The sequence below is a fragment of the Pygoscelis adeliae genome, unplaced genomic scaffold (genome assembly GCF_000699105.1).
Source record: "Pygoscelis adeliae isolate BGI_AS28 unplaced genomic scaffold, ASM69910v1 Scaffold145, whole genome shotgun sequence".
NCBI classification, from domain to species: domain Eukaryota; kingdom Metazoa; phylum Chordata; class Aves; order Sphenisciformes; family Spheniscidae; genus Pygoscelis; species Pygoscelis adeliae.
Window position 1 is genome coordinate 739,884 of NW_008824866.1, and position 15,094 is coordinate 754,977.

A 15,094-nucleotide genomic window follows, 5' to 3' on the forward strand; every position below is an offset into this window, starting at 1 on the left:
TTTTAGGTGAGCTTTTAAAATGTCTCTCAAAAAAGAAGTTTGGGAAAATGATTCTGAAGTTAGTGATAAGCAGTGAATGAAAAAAAAAAAAAGGCAAGAGAAAGAATGATTCCTCTCTAGGAAAAAAACGCTTGCCTAGAAAAAAGCATGTTGCATAGGCAAGTTCACAGTGAATGCCGCCTCTGGAGGCGAGGGACAGTGAAGGCTGAGCCCGACCCACGACGTGCTTTGGCAGTTGGAGAGTTCACTGCCTGGGAACTGCAAATCTTTTCTTATTTTGAATGTGGCTGCCAGGAAGTTTAAATGCTTTCCAGTCTAAAAACTAGCTGCTGTAAGAATACATAAGATGTTGTTCAACATTTTCACAAGTAAGTTGTTAGTTGCAACAGTTCTGAATGCAATTAAAAAAAAAAATCCTAAATTTAATTGGAGAAAGGTTTCTCTTTGCTATTTGGATGTGAAAAAATGTTCAATAACTATAGTAGACTCTTATATCTAAGGTACTGAGGGACTTTTACCAGGGCATTTTCTAAGAACTTTTAATTCTGCTTTCAGGCTTTGTTTTCCCAATATAAACACAGACTCCTTTGCGTAAACCTTTCCATTTGCAGCATCGTAGTGCCTTCCAGGTGCATTTTTCTCTCCATTACTTTGAAACTGAGCTTTCTGAGCTTCAAACTGTGTGTTCTTTATAGGAATTATAAAGATGGAGAAATTCAAAATGTAGAAGCAGAGAGACATGGCGTGAAGGTTAACCTCTCTAAACAATAAACTGGTTTGCAGCCAGGGGCCTGGCATCGTTTGTAGTTAAGAGAACATCTAAAACATGAGAAGGCAACAATTCTTCAGCTACACACACACCCCCCTACCCCCAACTGGCCTAGCCTTCAACATAGCTCTCCACTTCTGTTGTGGATTAACTGCACTCCAACATTTTGTGCTTATTTGTAGTTCTTGATGAAATACTGCTTATTATGCAGCCTGTTAATTGTATGACGGGTCTAACATCAGTAAGTTTATCACTAACTTAGTTTATCAGGTTTCAGTAAACTTGTCAAAGTCCACTGAGCAAAAGTTGCACAAGAAGTAACTGCTACATCTCTGCATGGAGTCTGAGCATGGTAATGGAGGAATGAGGGCTTAATATGGAATGAAGAATTGGGATGTGTGGGCTGCATTCCTGGTTCTGCTACAGCCCTTCAGTATGCTTTCTGGTGACCTATTCTTAATGTATTTTTGTATTTCCTTTATTGTATCAAATTTCCAGTACCTTGAGGTAGGTAGGTAGATATATGAAAAGACTTATATGTGTGAGTATGTATGTGTATATATATACATCTCATTAATGATATTAAACTTTTGAAAAGACACAGCAGGGATACTGTTCTTGTATTAATCAACAATCATTTGTGTAAAAAAGATCTGATTAACTTTGCAGTCTTGTCTTTAAAGAGCATGATTCTTAACACCATCTCTCTGATGGATGATGTTCTTCTAAGATTATAATGTCCGTCCAGTTATACACTTAGGTATACTGAAACCTGAATGACTTTAGGCACACACTCAGATCTCTGCTGAATCAGAGATTAAAGAGTAGCTACGATTGACCCTAGTTAGAGGATACATCTGCAGTTAAAGTGTGATTGGGGTTTCTGTAGTTGAAGTTTCTCTGAGCTTCACTCATGCATTTGACTGCAGTACAAGTATACCCTTTAGCTGGTAAATTGTTAATAGTCTCAGTGAAGGGAGGATTCCACCGGTAATCATACCAAGAGAGAAGGTTGAGGAGCAGAGAAGGGGACCCAATAAGACTGCTGCAGATGTTGATCTGGCAGTGGTATCAGAAGGCTTCAGCTTGGGTTTTTTCCCCAGTTATTCATGATTTAGGACTGTCTGAAGGCCTTTGTTGGAATAAATGTTTCATTGTGTCATTTGCTTTATAATAACCAGTACAAGACAATCCTTTTTTTTTTTTTTTTGAGAGAGAGCTCATACCTTCTCGTTGCATGGTTCTCTGTGCTTCAAACAGAAACAGAAGTTTGTGGTCCGAGGGCCTGTGCCTCAAACAAAGCAGGGCATGGTAGGAAAGAAAATAAAATTAAAGAAGCATGTGTGTTTGGTTCATACACACATTTTCTATCAACAAGACTGCATTAGCTAGAAAACTACTTCATTCACTAGTTTCTTTTCTTTAAATGGTGTAGCATTGTGATTTAGTCCAATTTTGTTAGTTGATGATAGAGAAAATAATCACCATATAAGATATTTCACTATATCAGGTAAGTTACTGGCTATTTTTCCCCCTTATGAAATTACAGGAGAATGTAGGACAGGGGTAAAAGATGGGAGTGATGGCACTCTTTGGATTGCCTAACTAGTCATTTTACTGAGTCCCTAAATTAGGTTGATCCCCTGTGAAGTCAATGGGTTGAGCCAATCCAATTGAGTCAACCTCAATTAAGAGAAGAGATGTAACACAAATGTTCTCTGAAAGAGTCCCTTTCTTTGTCCATTGACATTAAAGGGAAGCTAACCTCCTAATTTAGATACTTCAGGGAGGTGCCTAACTCTAGTTTGTGTAACTTGGGAGGCTTGTTGAACTGCATTTTCTTGTGGAATGGGAAGAGGTAAGAAAAACGGTGTTGACACACCACGAACACTTTCAAAATAATCTTTCTCTAATTTCTTTGAAAAATATTTTTGATTACCAGCTGAAGAGAAGTAAATTATGTCTCTTGCATAATGTTTGCTAGGTAGTTTAAATCTTTGTTTCAATCTTTTAATCTCTTTGTGGTAATTAGAGGCATTAATAATTGCCAACTCTACTTCAGCAAAAACACACCTGACATTTTTATATAAATGTTGTGCAAATAGCTTGAATTCTGCATTCTTCTGAACTAATCCAGCCAACAGGTCATACAAGTTATTTTGTGAGAGGAGAGTGATTGTTCTGGGAATGGAGTGATCAAGGTGGCCTGCTGACAGGCCAAATTCATGACTTTGGAGGAATAATGCCAGAGAACTAGCATGCAAGCTTTCACCTCACAGCTGTAACTCATTTATCATGGCGCTCATTTGAGAAGAAAATGGCAAATTTACTGATCAGCTCTTTTTTGCTTTTTTTTTTTAAACTTCATTGCTCTGCAGCTGAGATGTAGATGAAAGGTATTGTCTACCTATCAAACTGGGATGGAATATTTATCTGGGCAGGTGCAAAATATGTTTATTTACTCTGCCCCCCCTCTGTGCTATCTGCAGTGTGGAAGCTGTGTAGCTGTGTTTAGTGGTGGGTTGCTGCACTCATGCCTTTTGCCTTTCCAAGAAACAGTTTATTACCTCAAACAGAGCTATGCTAATATAGCTATGTCTTTCCATAGGTGATCTTATCCCAGGTCTCCCAAAGCATAAGCAGATTGAACGTATGACTGTGTGTACAGACTTGTGCGTGCATAACTTAAGTCCTCCACCTGTCTGAGATACTATAAACTACTGAAGAAAATGTGAAGTGTGCTTTCAGATAGCTAAATGTTTCGATGGGGAAACATTAAACCTAAAATGTTACTTATGTTTTCAGCCAAGCAGTGCTGGTAGACCGGACGATGTACATTGCAGGACAGATAGGTATAGAACCTTCCACCGGGCAGCTTGTCTCTGGAGGGGCCAAGGAAGAAGCTAAGCAGGTAAGATGTCTTCTAGCAAAAAACTTGTCATGGAGTTGGCATGTGCTTAGTTAAACATGGACTTATGAGAAATTGAAGAGCTTTAGAGAGCGCATTTCACATGCTCCAAGATGAGGGGAAAAGCAGGAGGAAGCCATTCCATCCTATCCCTGTCATTTTCCACCCAAACAATGTGGAGGTCAGGAGAGGAATCTGTATTTAATGTAGGAAAGAAAATGTAATGTTTGTAACAAAGGTTCAGACCCTAGTAAAAACCCTGGCTTTGAGATGGGGAAAGATTTGTTCCCCCAGCAGCAAAGAGGTTGTGTGGGGTAATAGGTAGGATGTGATGGCGCTGCATCATGCATTTACATCTAATGAATGGATGGTTTAGTATTTGTGGTTTATTAGAAGCTCCCTTTTATTAATTTATTTTTAAATCTATTTCTGATTTTGCTTACTTACTGATGACAGTTGAAGATTTGCTGGGTAAACTTATACTATAACATGGATGTAGCCAGATTACAACTCATATTTACATACTTACCTAAATACAACCCAGCTGATACTTAAAGATTATTGTCTCATTTTTCATTAGGCTCTAAAAAACATGGGAGAAATCCTGAAAGCTGCAGGCTGTGACTATGGCAATGGTAAGTGTTGTGATGATGGTGGCAGACAAGTGGTTGTTTTTACCTACCTGGATTAAAAGAAAAAATAAAGTGACCTTTTCAAGGAAAAAAAAAAAGGCTGTTTGCTAAACACGCAGTTGTTATCAATAGCTGAAGGAGACAAAAGGAATCATGAGTCTGGGTTAAAAAAGAAAAGAAATAAATCAATGTGCAAGTGTTTGTGATGGGTATCAATGGGACACTACTTTTTACCATAAGTTCCTGTCCACAGTACTAATACTTTAATTCTAACTGATGAAGCTCAGGTATAGACAGAGCTGCAACTGACTACAAGCATTTTAAGCATCCTAGACTTTGTTCCAGGTAAAAGCACGTCTGTATCTATGGTGTTAATATTCTAGGCACTTTCAGTGCCTTTTTTGAGGAGGACTCTAATAGTGGAGCCAAACCAGGATTAATGTTGGCTTGGGCAGTCATGGGTAAAACATTCTAGCATCGACTATATCTTCAGGCCTTTTATGGACTTCTTTTTTGGCAGCAGATGTGCGATGTAATTTTTGCCACCAGTTTGCTTACAACAGCTTTTTTTATTCGACCTGCTTATCAGTTCTGTGCCTCTTGGAAGAATTGGGCTTAGAACAAGATTTAAAACAGATTATTTTCAGAGCTGGCCAGGAATGTCTAATTCCTTAAAGTTTTATTATGTACTAGGTATTCAGGTTTTTTCAGATGGTTCTGTAGGTGGCAGTTCTAATGGTCAATATCTGTTTACAAAACTTTTCAAAATTTTTAGAATATTTGAGAGAAATTTATGAAATAAAAGCAAGAAATGCACTAAAGATTTTCAACTTTTATACAAAAGTCAGAGGTCCAAAATAACTGCAGTTATGCAATTTCTAGTTGTGAAGACTACGGTTTTGATGGCAGACATGAAGGACTTCAATGATATTAATGATATCTACAAACAATGTAAGTAGATCTTTTGTTTCTGTTTTACCAGTATGGCTTGTGAAACAAATTATATTCACAGTAAGCAAAGTGTTTTAATGACTCAGATGATGTAGTTCCAGATTCTTTGACACTGCAGTAGAAATATAACATTTAAAAAAAAAATAATAATTTGCAAGCACCAGATCAAGCACAGCCCAATTTCTTGTGGATTTGTGTCGTATCATCCCACTAACTCACTCTCATGTGAAGATCGACTCCTGCTATCCCTACAGGTTGATCTTCCATGCCTCTTTACCTTGATAGATGCTGTGTTGTCCCTAATATAATTCTACTGTAGGCAGCCTTCAAATGCTTAATTTCAGATTTTGTATCTCCCATTTCTTTAAAATCTATTTGTATCTTTGAATGATTTGTGGGTTATTGTTATGGGACAGGGCTCATTTTTTTTACAAGGATGAGCCACACTGCTCCTCTTAAGGAAAAAAAGAATAATGCTTGGTTAACAAAACTGAACGTAGACTGAAATAGGTGATTCCAATGAGCCATGTTGTGCAGATGAATTTGGGAGACTATGTACTTCAGTTCCTTATTTATATAGCTTTGGGTTTTAATTAGATAGCAACATCTGGTCTTGAATGAAGTCTTTTATTTATGAGCTATCAGCATAGTCTTCTGCGTGTCAAAATGGAATTGCGTGTTGTCGTGGTTTAACCCCAGTTGGCAACTGAGCACCACGCAGCCGCTTGCTCACTCCCCCCAGTGGGATGGGGGAGAGAATCGGAAGGGTAAAAGTGAGAAAAACTCGTGGGTTGAGATAAAGACAGTTTAATAGGTAGAGCAAAAGTCGCACACGCAAGCAAAGCAAAACAAGGAATTCATTCACTACTTCCCATGGGCAGGCAGGTGTTCAGCCATCTCCAGGAAAGCAGGGCTCCATCACACGTAACGGTTACTTGGGAAGACAAACGCCACCACTCCAAATGTCCCCCCCTTCCTTCTTCTTCCCCCAGCTTTATATACTGAGCATGACGTCACATGGTATGGAATGTCCCTTTGGCCAGTTGGGGTCAGCTGTCCCAGCTGTGTCCCCTCCCAACTTCTTGTGCCCCTCCAGCCTTCTCAGTTGGTAGAGCATGGGAAGTTGGAAAGTCCTTGACTAGTATAAACACTACCTAGCAACAACTAAAACATGGATGTGTTATCAACATTGTTCTCACCCTAAATCCAAAACACAGCACTGTACCAGCTACTAGGAAGGAAATTAACTCTATCCCTGCCGAAACCAGGACAGGTGTGCATTTAAGCACGGTAAAAAAATAACCAGCTGGATACTTAGTTACTTGTTGCCTCCTACCTGTAGTTCAAGAAAGCAGTTGCTGTTCTTTGATTATGAGTTATTATCCTGCCTTGCCAGTGCAGGACCCTGAAATTAACATTTCTGAGCTTAGTGTTAAGTCTCACTAGTAAAACTTTCATTTAATTATGCAAATTCCTTGGAAGTGTTCAAGGTCAGTTGGACGGGGCTTTGAGCAACCCGATATAGTGAAAGATGTCCTTGCCCGTGGCAGGGGGGGGGGTTGGACAAGGTGGTCTTTAGGGTACCTTCCAACCCAGACTATTCTATGATTCTATGCTTTCAACTCTTATATCTTGACCAATACCCTTTTTTCTAATACCCTTTTTTTTCTCCCCCCCCCCCCCCCCCCTTTTTTTAATATCCTTGAGCGCCAGGCCTAATTGTGAATGGAGGAATAGGTCAAGGGCCTATTTTAACTCTGCCTGCCTTTGATAGGAGTAAGGTTGGCCCCTGTTGACTTTAGGCAAATCTGGGATCTTTGCTCATGACTCTTTTGGCAGGGGCCTGTTTCTCCCTCTTGCTCTGTCTGTGAAAGAGCCCTCTCCCACTCTCTGGTCTTTGCAATTGGATGATCGCCGTTCTGATTTAATCTTTCTTTTTCAGCCAAGTTGGTGTTAAGGCCATGCAGTGTCAGCAGAGTGCAAGTTATCACTGGCCGTTAGGTCATAACTGTAGCTGCCTTCTCGATGATGAATGGTAGCTTGTTGAGATGTTAGACCAGTCAGTGGCCAAAAAAAAACCAACAAGGGGGAAATGATAGCTGGCACAGAAGTCTATTTGTCTTGTAGCCTTGAACCTGAAACTGTTCCAATGACTGCATTTTATACAGATTACTTTGAACTGTGTTTTATCAAGCAAAGTTAAGTGATTGGTGGCTATTGGTGGATGTTTCTGTTTAAATTACAGTTTTCAAGACAAACTTCCCAGCCAGAGCAGCCTATCAGGTTGCTGCTTTGCCGAAAGTAAGTGTCACTTTTCTGCCTACCAAAAAATGAATTTTCTGAAATTCCTTAATTCTGAAGCATTCTGACAGCTTTTCTTATTCTGGAATAGCTTCAATTGCAATTACTTTAATGAATACTCTTAAGTATTTAGTTTTCTTCTAAGTATACCAGTCTTATTCCCACACATGATAAGAGATCTAAATATGAGAGATGCATTTCTCTATGGTGGAAGATGGCTACAACACTAGAAATAAGGGGTTATGATACTTAAGTAAGAGTAAAGTGAATTTTTAGTATCACTTAACATTGCTAAATTAGTAATACAACTGTCAGAAGTGTAATCTCACTCAAATGTCACTCTGTTCTTACAATGCTGTGTTACACATCCACTTGCTTCATAAAATAGATATATCAAATTTCTAATACGTTTCTTCATTGTTTTCTCACAGGGTGCCCGAGTTGAGATTGAAGCTATTGCCATTCAGGGACCTCTCCAAGATGCTTCAGCCTGACTATGAATAGAGACTGAATATCCTATGACAGCAGTTTTAGATTTAATACTTCTCCCTTACATCCTATTCCTAGAGTTGACTATCAGCAGTTACATACAGCTGAAATGACTAAACTTACCAAGGAAAGGTGCTTTCTTCTGGATTGTGGTCTTGGATTCTCTAAAATACAAGCTTACAGTGAGTTCTATGCAGGCAAACCCTGAAACCTCCAGGAATCCTGCTAAAATCAGCTGAGCTTGATTGTAGGACAGGGCCCTTACTTCGTGATGGTGACTGGATATTTGGATATTAAGTACACGTTTGGATGAACGTATGACAGTTATACTGTGGGTGATCTGGACATGGAAAGCTGTAATGATTTGTAATAGTTGTTTTTTAGTAATGATTTTAAATAAGAAAAAAATGACAAATGGGAAGACAGTAGAACACTTGAATTGCTTAGTGTACGTTTTCACTTTTGCGTTTTGGGGAATTTTGCTGTATTTGTTTCTGAACTGTCTTAAACTCTGTCTTTACAGAATAGATTACTGTTGGAACTCACATTTTTTCATATGGAAGCAATTGCTTAGGAAAGTTAATATTAATTTCAGAAAGAAGAAAATTCTGCTTTTCTGAAAGTGCTAACTTTATAAATCAGCTGTAAATCAATCTCTACCTGTAACCTTTCTCATAATCTTTTTCGTAGCAATTCAACTGTTACTATCTTTTGATTTAAAAATGAAAAACACCAAAAAACCACAAAAAAAAGATCATGTTTAATGAGAATAAATGATAAGTGCATCTGTAAAACTGTGCTTGTCTCTTCTGGGAACAAACTTTTCTTTTCCTGGTTATGCTTTGATACTCCATTACAAAAAAGTCCCTATCTTGCTTATTCAGTAAGAAATAATTCAAACCAGAGGAATAGGTTTATAATCTGTCTCCTAATAGCGAAGGATGAAAATAATCCTCCAAGACAGGAAGCTTTCAGCTACCGTGGTGTTACAGTTCTTGGCATTTTTCTCTCTGCCATTACGGACAGAAGCATCTGCTTGATGGTTAAGCAATATTGAGAAGTCAGACTGGTAATGCTAGTAAGTTATCCCATCCCTCTGCATTTATCTTCTAACCAAGTAGAAATGGATACTGTGTTTTTAAGGAACTAGTTTGAAAGTCATGGTAGAGTTGATTCCCCGTCTTCCCCACAGCCGTATGACCAAGCACGATATTGGTTTACTCGGGGGGAAATGAGCAGAAATTCTTTTCTGTGGTAGTCTGTCCACCTCAAGGTCTTTGTTTTGCTCTCTTCCGTGAAGATGGCCCTCCAATTACATATGGGATGCTCCTGTCACTGTATCTTCGCTTGCTTTGTGTAGAAAGTAAAAACAGCTATATACAGCAGCGTGGAGAACGTACCGTTTCAGTGGTAGAAACATGTACCTGCTGTATCAAATGTACTGTGAGAGGGAATCCTGTAGGCTGCTCCTTCCAGAGGCTGCAGTCTGTACGCCAGCGTGCCGTGACTGAGCGCTTCAGAATCTGTTTCTAGTCCCATCTCGTGTGACCAAACTCGCTCGCTTTTGGTAAGCCACAAAGCCAGCAGTATAGCAAGGAGAGGGCATAATGCTGGTTTGCCACAGGTCAAGTCACAATACTGTGGGCTCAGCTGTCCAACAACTCAAATCCAAATTTCAGTTCTCCTGTGTGTGTATCATTTGTCTTCTGTGTATGGTGCCTACTGGTGATCATCTCACTTTTAATCGGTTAATGATTTTCTTACGGTAAGCATGCCAGAAAAATCCAATCTGGCAGCACCGCGTTGCTGTCTACCTTTGCACGGCACGTGTAGATATATATCGCCTCGTCTGAAACGCCCCCTTGGCTGAATACCACAGCCACGTTGCGTGAATCTCCCTCCACCCTTGGGTAAACGGTAAGCGCCCCACTTGTGGTTCCTTACCTTCCTGCTTGCCAGCCGTGCTTTCCAGCTCTCGTTACTTCAGCTGCACTATTGCGGTAACTGTATTTTGTGTTTTTCATGCATTCCTGGTGTCACTTTAGCATACACCAGAAGGGCAGCTGGAAAGCTGTGAGAACAGTCAACCCTATTTACCCCTTCTAGGTGCGGTGTGAAGCGGCCATTTCTCCTGCTTTTTGCTGAGCTTGTAAATTGTATCTTTATAGAAAAAAGATTAATAATGAGGTTGTCACAGCAAATATGTACAGATGTATGGTTTTTTTACAGCATCATCTTGCTTTCCCTTGACAAAACGGGAGATACTTATTTGTATTAGAAGCAAGATAATGCTTTTGGTATTTCAAACAGTGAACTTCCAAGCAACAACCTTTGAAAAGTACCTGACTTTTCTGCATATAACCTTCCTACACATAAAATTTATTAGTCTTGGCTTCTGCTTTTGTTCTCTCTCCTTGGCTATACTATTAATGTCTTTTACGCTCTACAGCTCTGACTCAAGAAGCAATCCCACCTAAGAAAAAACATGACCAGACTTGCTAGGAAGGAGCTGGTACTAACATCATTGATGTACTAACATCAATGTGACTTTCTGGGAAACACAGAGCCCGTGTTGCTTCACTTTGTCAGTTAAGAATAATTAAGAATAACGTAATTGAATGGCGTTACATTTAAACAGATTCCTAATTTATATTTGTGTTTCTCTGTTACAGCTTTGCTCAGATACAATTACTTTGTTGCAACATATTTCACTTATTTGTGGCAGATTTAGTTAAAGTTCACCTTCAGCAGATTTCAATAGTGTTGAACACAGGCTAAGTTCAGCCTTGTACAGTCGCTATGGTTATCCCTTCTTGCCTCTCACGTTATTCTCCACTGCCTTACTTGTGCTATGCTGCCTCTTAGCCAGCCTTGAACCTGACACTAGATGGCAGTTTTGATTTTTTTTTTTTTTTTGGTGTGTGCTGACTTGTCCATTTGCTGATACAAGTTCTTTATAGAACTCCTTTGGGTGTCTTCACCAGTACAAAGGGGTGTGAATATACCATTGCTTTCCACAGTAAGGTACAGTCTGAGACTGAAATGCAAGTGAAACACCTGAAAAAAGAATGCATGCTGGATGCAGCTAACAAGCCACAACACATTACTTCCATTAAAAATGTTTGTATCGGTAAGTAGGTGCCATTCTGCAAAAAGTCGGGAACTAAAATCCACTTTTAGCTCTACGACTCTTTAGCTTTTAGCTGAAGACCAGTTGCACAGTTTCCCGAATGCCTCAGATCTAAATATGTATTCCTCAGACACTGGAATTCTAGAATAACTGAAATAAACTCTCTTATTCACAGCTATAACACAGCAGTTCTCAACACAAACAATCAGCCTTCCATAGAGATGTTTAAAACTTTTATTTTTTAAGCAGAGTTATATTATTTGATTCTATAAGACAAAAAGGCTAAGTCCCATAATTCTCCAATGTGAAAAGCAAGTATTGTGGGTATCTCTTAGGTCTTAGTTCAGCAAAGTACACAAGCATTTAAGAAATCCTGTTTTAACTAGAGCTAAGTTAAGCTTAGCTTTTTTTGTTTGCCAGACCGAGCCTTTAGCATGCAACATATGAAGTTGCACTTCAGCTTGTGGCAAACTAATTGCACCATTTAAAACCTGTTTCAATCACATGTAACTTTTAAAGAACCAACAAAACGGGTCCTCTATTTCTGTGAAAGTAAAGCAATACTTAGATTTACATGTTCTACCAGGTGTTTCTTTGAAGTAGGGTTTTTTTCTCCAAAAGATTGTATTCTCTACAGATTAAACAATGCAAAAATAAAGCTCAGTACATAATTTTAACACAATGTTGTTCTCTGTTAAAACATATAGCCAAACTTAAACGGCCCTAATCTTCTGCTACAAGCACCTTGCTCTTGCTGCAGTTTTCACCTGAAAGCGGTTCTGCACTGAGTGAGGGAGCCAACCCTAGCCAGCCAGAACGCCAAGTGCCTTCTGGGATCCTAACACAGTGTGCGTATGTGCCTGCTTAGAGCTGACAGGGTGCAAATCTAACCTCTTCTAGGGCTGTGTTTACTGGTAATTGAAACAAAATTCCTACCAGAACTTGTTAGCTTGGAAATTGAGTTTATTCCTTCCAGTGTCCTGCCCAGCACTCCCTGTGGCATGGAATGATTCCCTCCACCTTGGATGAAGTTAAGGGCTGAAAATTGTCTAGATTGTGATAAACGTTTCTGCAGATTGTTTTGTATTTTGATTACGTTAAAAAAAAAAAAAGCTAAAGTATATTGCCCTATCTCTGGAGGCATATCTTGTAAACACGGACATCGGAGCTTATCCTCTTCTCAGCCTTTAACATGAGAAAGCTTTGATCCACAGACCAATTTCTGCCCTTGGCAATCTCTGTGATGTCCCAGGCTTGCAGAGGCAAAAACCCCACACGTATTTTGGCCCTTTATGCACAGTACATGCTTTCGTAGCTTACAGACGAGGAATGCTAGGCCCCAATGTATTTCTCAAGGTAGGGATGTTCAGCATACACCTAGCAGCCAAATTCTGATCTTGTGGTAATTGAAGTGATTAACATTTCATGTTCAGCACCCTGTCAAGCATATTTCATCTTTTAGAAAGGAAAAGGAAAAATAGCTTTCGTTTGTTGTAACCACGGAATTATGTAAGGACTGAAGATGACTGAGAAGGGCTGATACTGCTGAGTCATTGACTGGCTTATACTCCTCTTGTTTCCAATTAGCATTGCTTAATGACCTGAAAAAGTTGAACAGTGAGGAAAGGACGTATATTGTCACCCGTCTTCCTTGTAACAACAGTGGTAGAAAGAGTGACTCTGAGATGAGCAGGTTATCTTGACTCCCGTGTATCTTCATATTTTATTTCCAAGTGCAGCCTCCTCTGTCGCTATTAATACTACCGATCTCTGTCACAGAACCCCTCTTGGTTTATGCTTTTAAATTGTTCAGTGTAGCTGCTCAGCGGCAACTCATGATCTAACACACAACTTGCAAGTAGTCAGCATGGCTCCCCTGCCGATTTCATCTCCTGTGTTTGGGAGCAGGACTGTGCTGGCACAGGTGCTGGTGGGTGAACTGAATTCCCAGCTCACAGGAGGAAACCAGCCACCAGAAGGAGCTGACGGTGGAAGTTCCTGGGGTGTCCTGGACCCTGGCTGTACGCCCAGCCCAGTCCTGTATCACCCCGGGGAGTCCTCATCCCACTCAGTTCCTGTTCCCCCGCTCCTCAGCTCCCCCAAGTGCACGGTATGTTTCTCCTGGCTTTTTGTCACGGGATGATTTGGGCACGTGGACAAAAAGTTTGACCACCTCTGTTTGAATTTTTAATTCCCACTTATCAATGTCAATAGATTTTTAATAGAACTAGCTGCTCGTTTTAACTTCTCTATTATAGAAGGCTAGTAAAAATAAAAAACTCCGCAACATCCACCTACCAAAAAATTCCGAAACAAAATGAAAGTATGCATTTTGGTTATAAAAGTTTATGGTATTGCCTACAGGAAGTTGACACTAAATGAAGCTGACAAGTTTGTAAGAGTGCTGATAAGCAGAAAACCATACATTTAGTGATACAGCCAAGGAGTATCAGCTTACACAAAAGACTGATAGGCCAGGGATACCAATTAGATTATTTAATACAAACCAAAGTCAGCTGGAGTCAGATGTGCACATGCAGCACAAAATTTAGCTCTTAGAGGGGATTTGTATAATTTGCTAGTGACAGCAAAATTTTTGTGATATCCTTTTGTACAATAAAGCTAATAAAACAGCAACATGTGCTTGCCCCTTTTAGATAACTGACCTTTTTTCCATATTCTACTTCCTTATGCCAGAGAATCCTGCAAACACAGTCCTCAATGATAACATATAGTCCCTTTGCAACATTCACCATCAGAACAAACTTCTATTCTCTATCGGATCTGTAACATCAATTATATTCAGGGCCCGTTTTCACAGGGAATTTGTTTGAAAGCTTTGCCATTCAGCTTCAGCTCCAAAATGATTATTTAGCATTTTGGAAAATAATCAAGGCAGTCCCTGATAGCATACTTCTGGAGGACAGCACTATAGGGAAATAAAATAGATGACCTCTCCTTTGGGAACAGGCCTATATATGTCTCTGGTTAGAAATCTATTTTAGAAGCCACAAATGCATTATGAGGAGCTACACAGCTAAAGACAGGTTATTAATCACCATGAATGTTAACAGCTGTGAAGTTATCTTTATATTTTAAGTGTGCAAGAATTTATAAGACTAAACCATCCTTCTCATAGTTAAAAATGCCCTCTTCTCCCTGTTTTTGCAGAAGTCATCACATCATATATTGTACTACTAGCCTTGCAATAAATTTGTGTTTAAAAATGGAGAGTGAGCAGCAGACACCCACTTGGGTCCTGGACGCTGCACCCTGTATGTCTTCCATTTGCTGAAAAACTAACCTCTGCGTTTAATGACAGCCGGGTAAATGGGCACTCTCATCTTCCAGTCCTCTACGTGCTATACACTTCAGCAGCTCCATACACGGGTAGTCCAGGCACTTGGAGAAATTTTAAAAAAGCTGCACTATATTCTTTATCCTATATAATGCTGGTTGAAGGTTTCAAAGGCCCGAAGTTAGTTATCTGGACCTGGAAAAAATCCTAATTGAAAACTGAATGGTTATACTGATGTTGGAAAATGATCCCACTGTGCTAGACGCGTACAGAAGGCACCCTGTGGCAGGGAGGTGAAAGTTCAGGTATTTCAAACACTTGAAGTCTTGGCAGCTTGACCTCAAAAAATATATAAAACTCTTTCTGATGCCTCTTATGTTCATGGCTCGTGGCTCAATCCATAAAAGCTTTTCTATTTTCCCAACCCAATAACACTTAAAAATGTTCATGTGGACAGAAGAGCAGGCCCAAGAAGAGGATGTTCATAGAGACATAACTTCTATTCCTTGTTATTAGCTGTCTCTGAAACACAGGGAAAAAATTAATTTAACAATTAATTGAGGGTACAACTTGATATTCAATAAATCTTACAGGAATTAAATGTGAAAGTTCCCTG

General features: G+C 39.5%; 1 protein-coding gene across 2 annotated transcripts in view; it reads left to right on the forward strand.

The window, feature by feature from the left end:
• The window catches only part of HRSP12 (heat-responsive protein 12), an 8,932-nt gene extending 356 nt beyond the window's left edge, over positions 1–8,576 (forward strand). The window contains exons 2-6 of one of the 2 annotated variants that reach the window (XM_009324401.1): positions 3,575–3,680; positions 4,258–4,312; positions 5,192–5,260; positions 7,506–7,561; positions 7,993–8,576. In XM_009324401.1, the coding sequence (XP_009322676.1) occupies positions 3,575–3,680; positions 4,258–4,312; positions 5,192–5,260; positions 7,506–7,561; positions 7,993–8,055 (349 nt within the window). In that variant the 3' untranslated portion in view covers positions 8,056–8,576. The remainder of the gene's footprint in view (positions 1–3,574; positions 3,681–4,257; positions 4,313–5,191; positions 5,261–7,505; positions 7,562–7,992) is intronic. The other variant, XM_009324402.1, reaches the window with a different exon arrangement.
• The last annotated feature ends 6,518 nt before the right edge of the window (positions 8,577–15,094 follow it).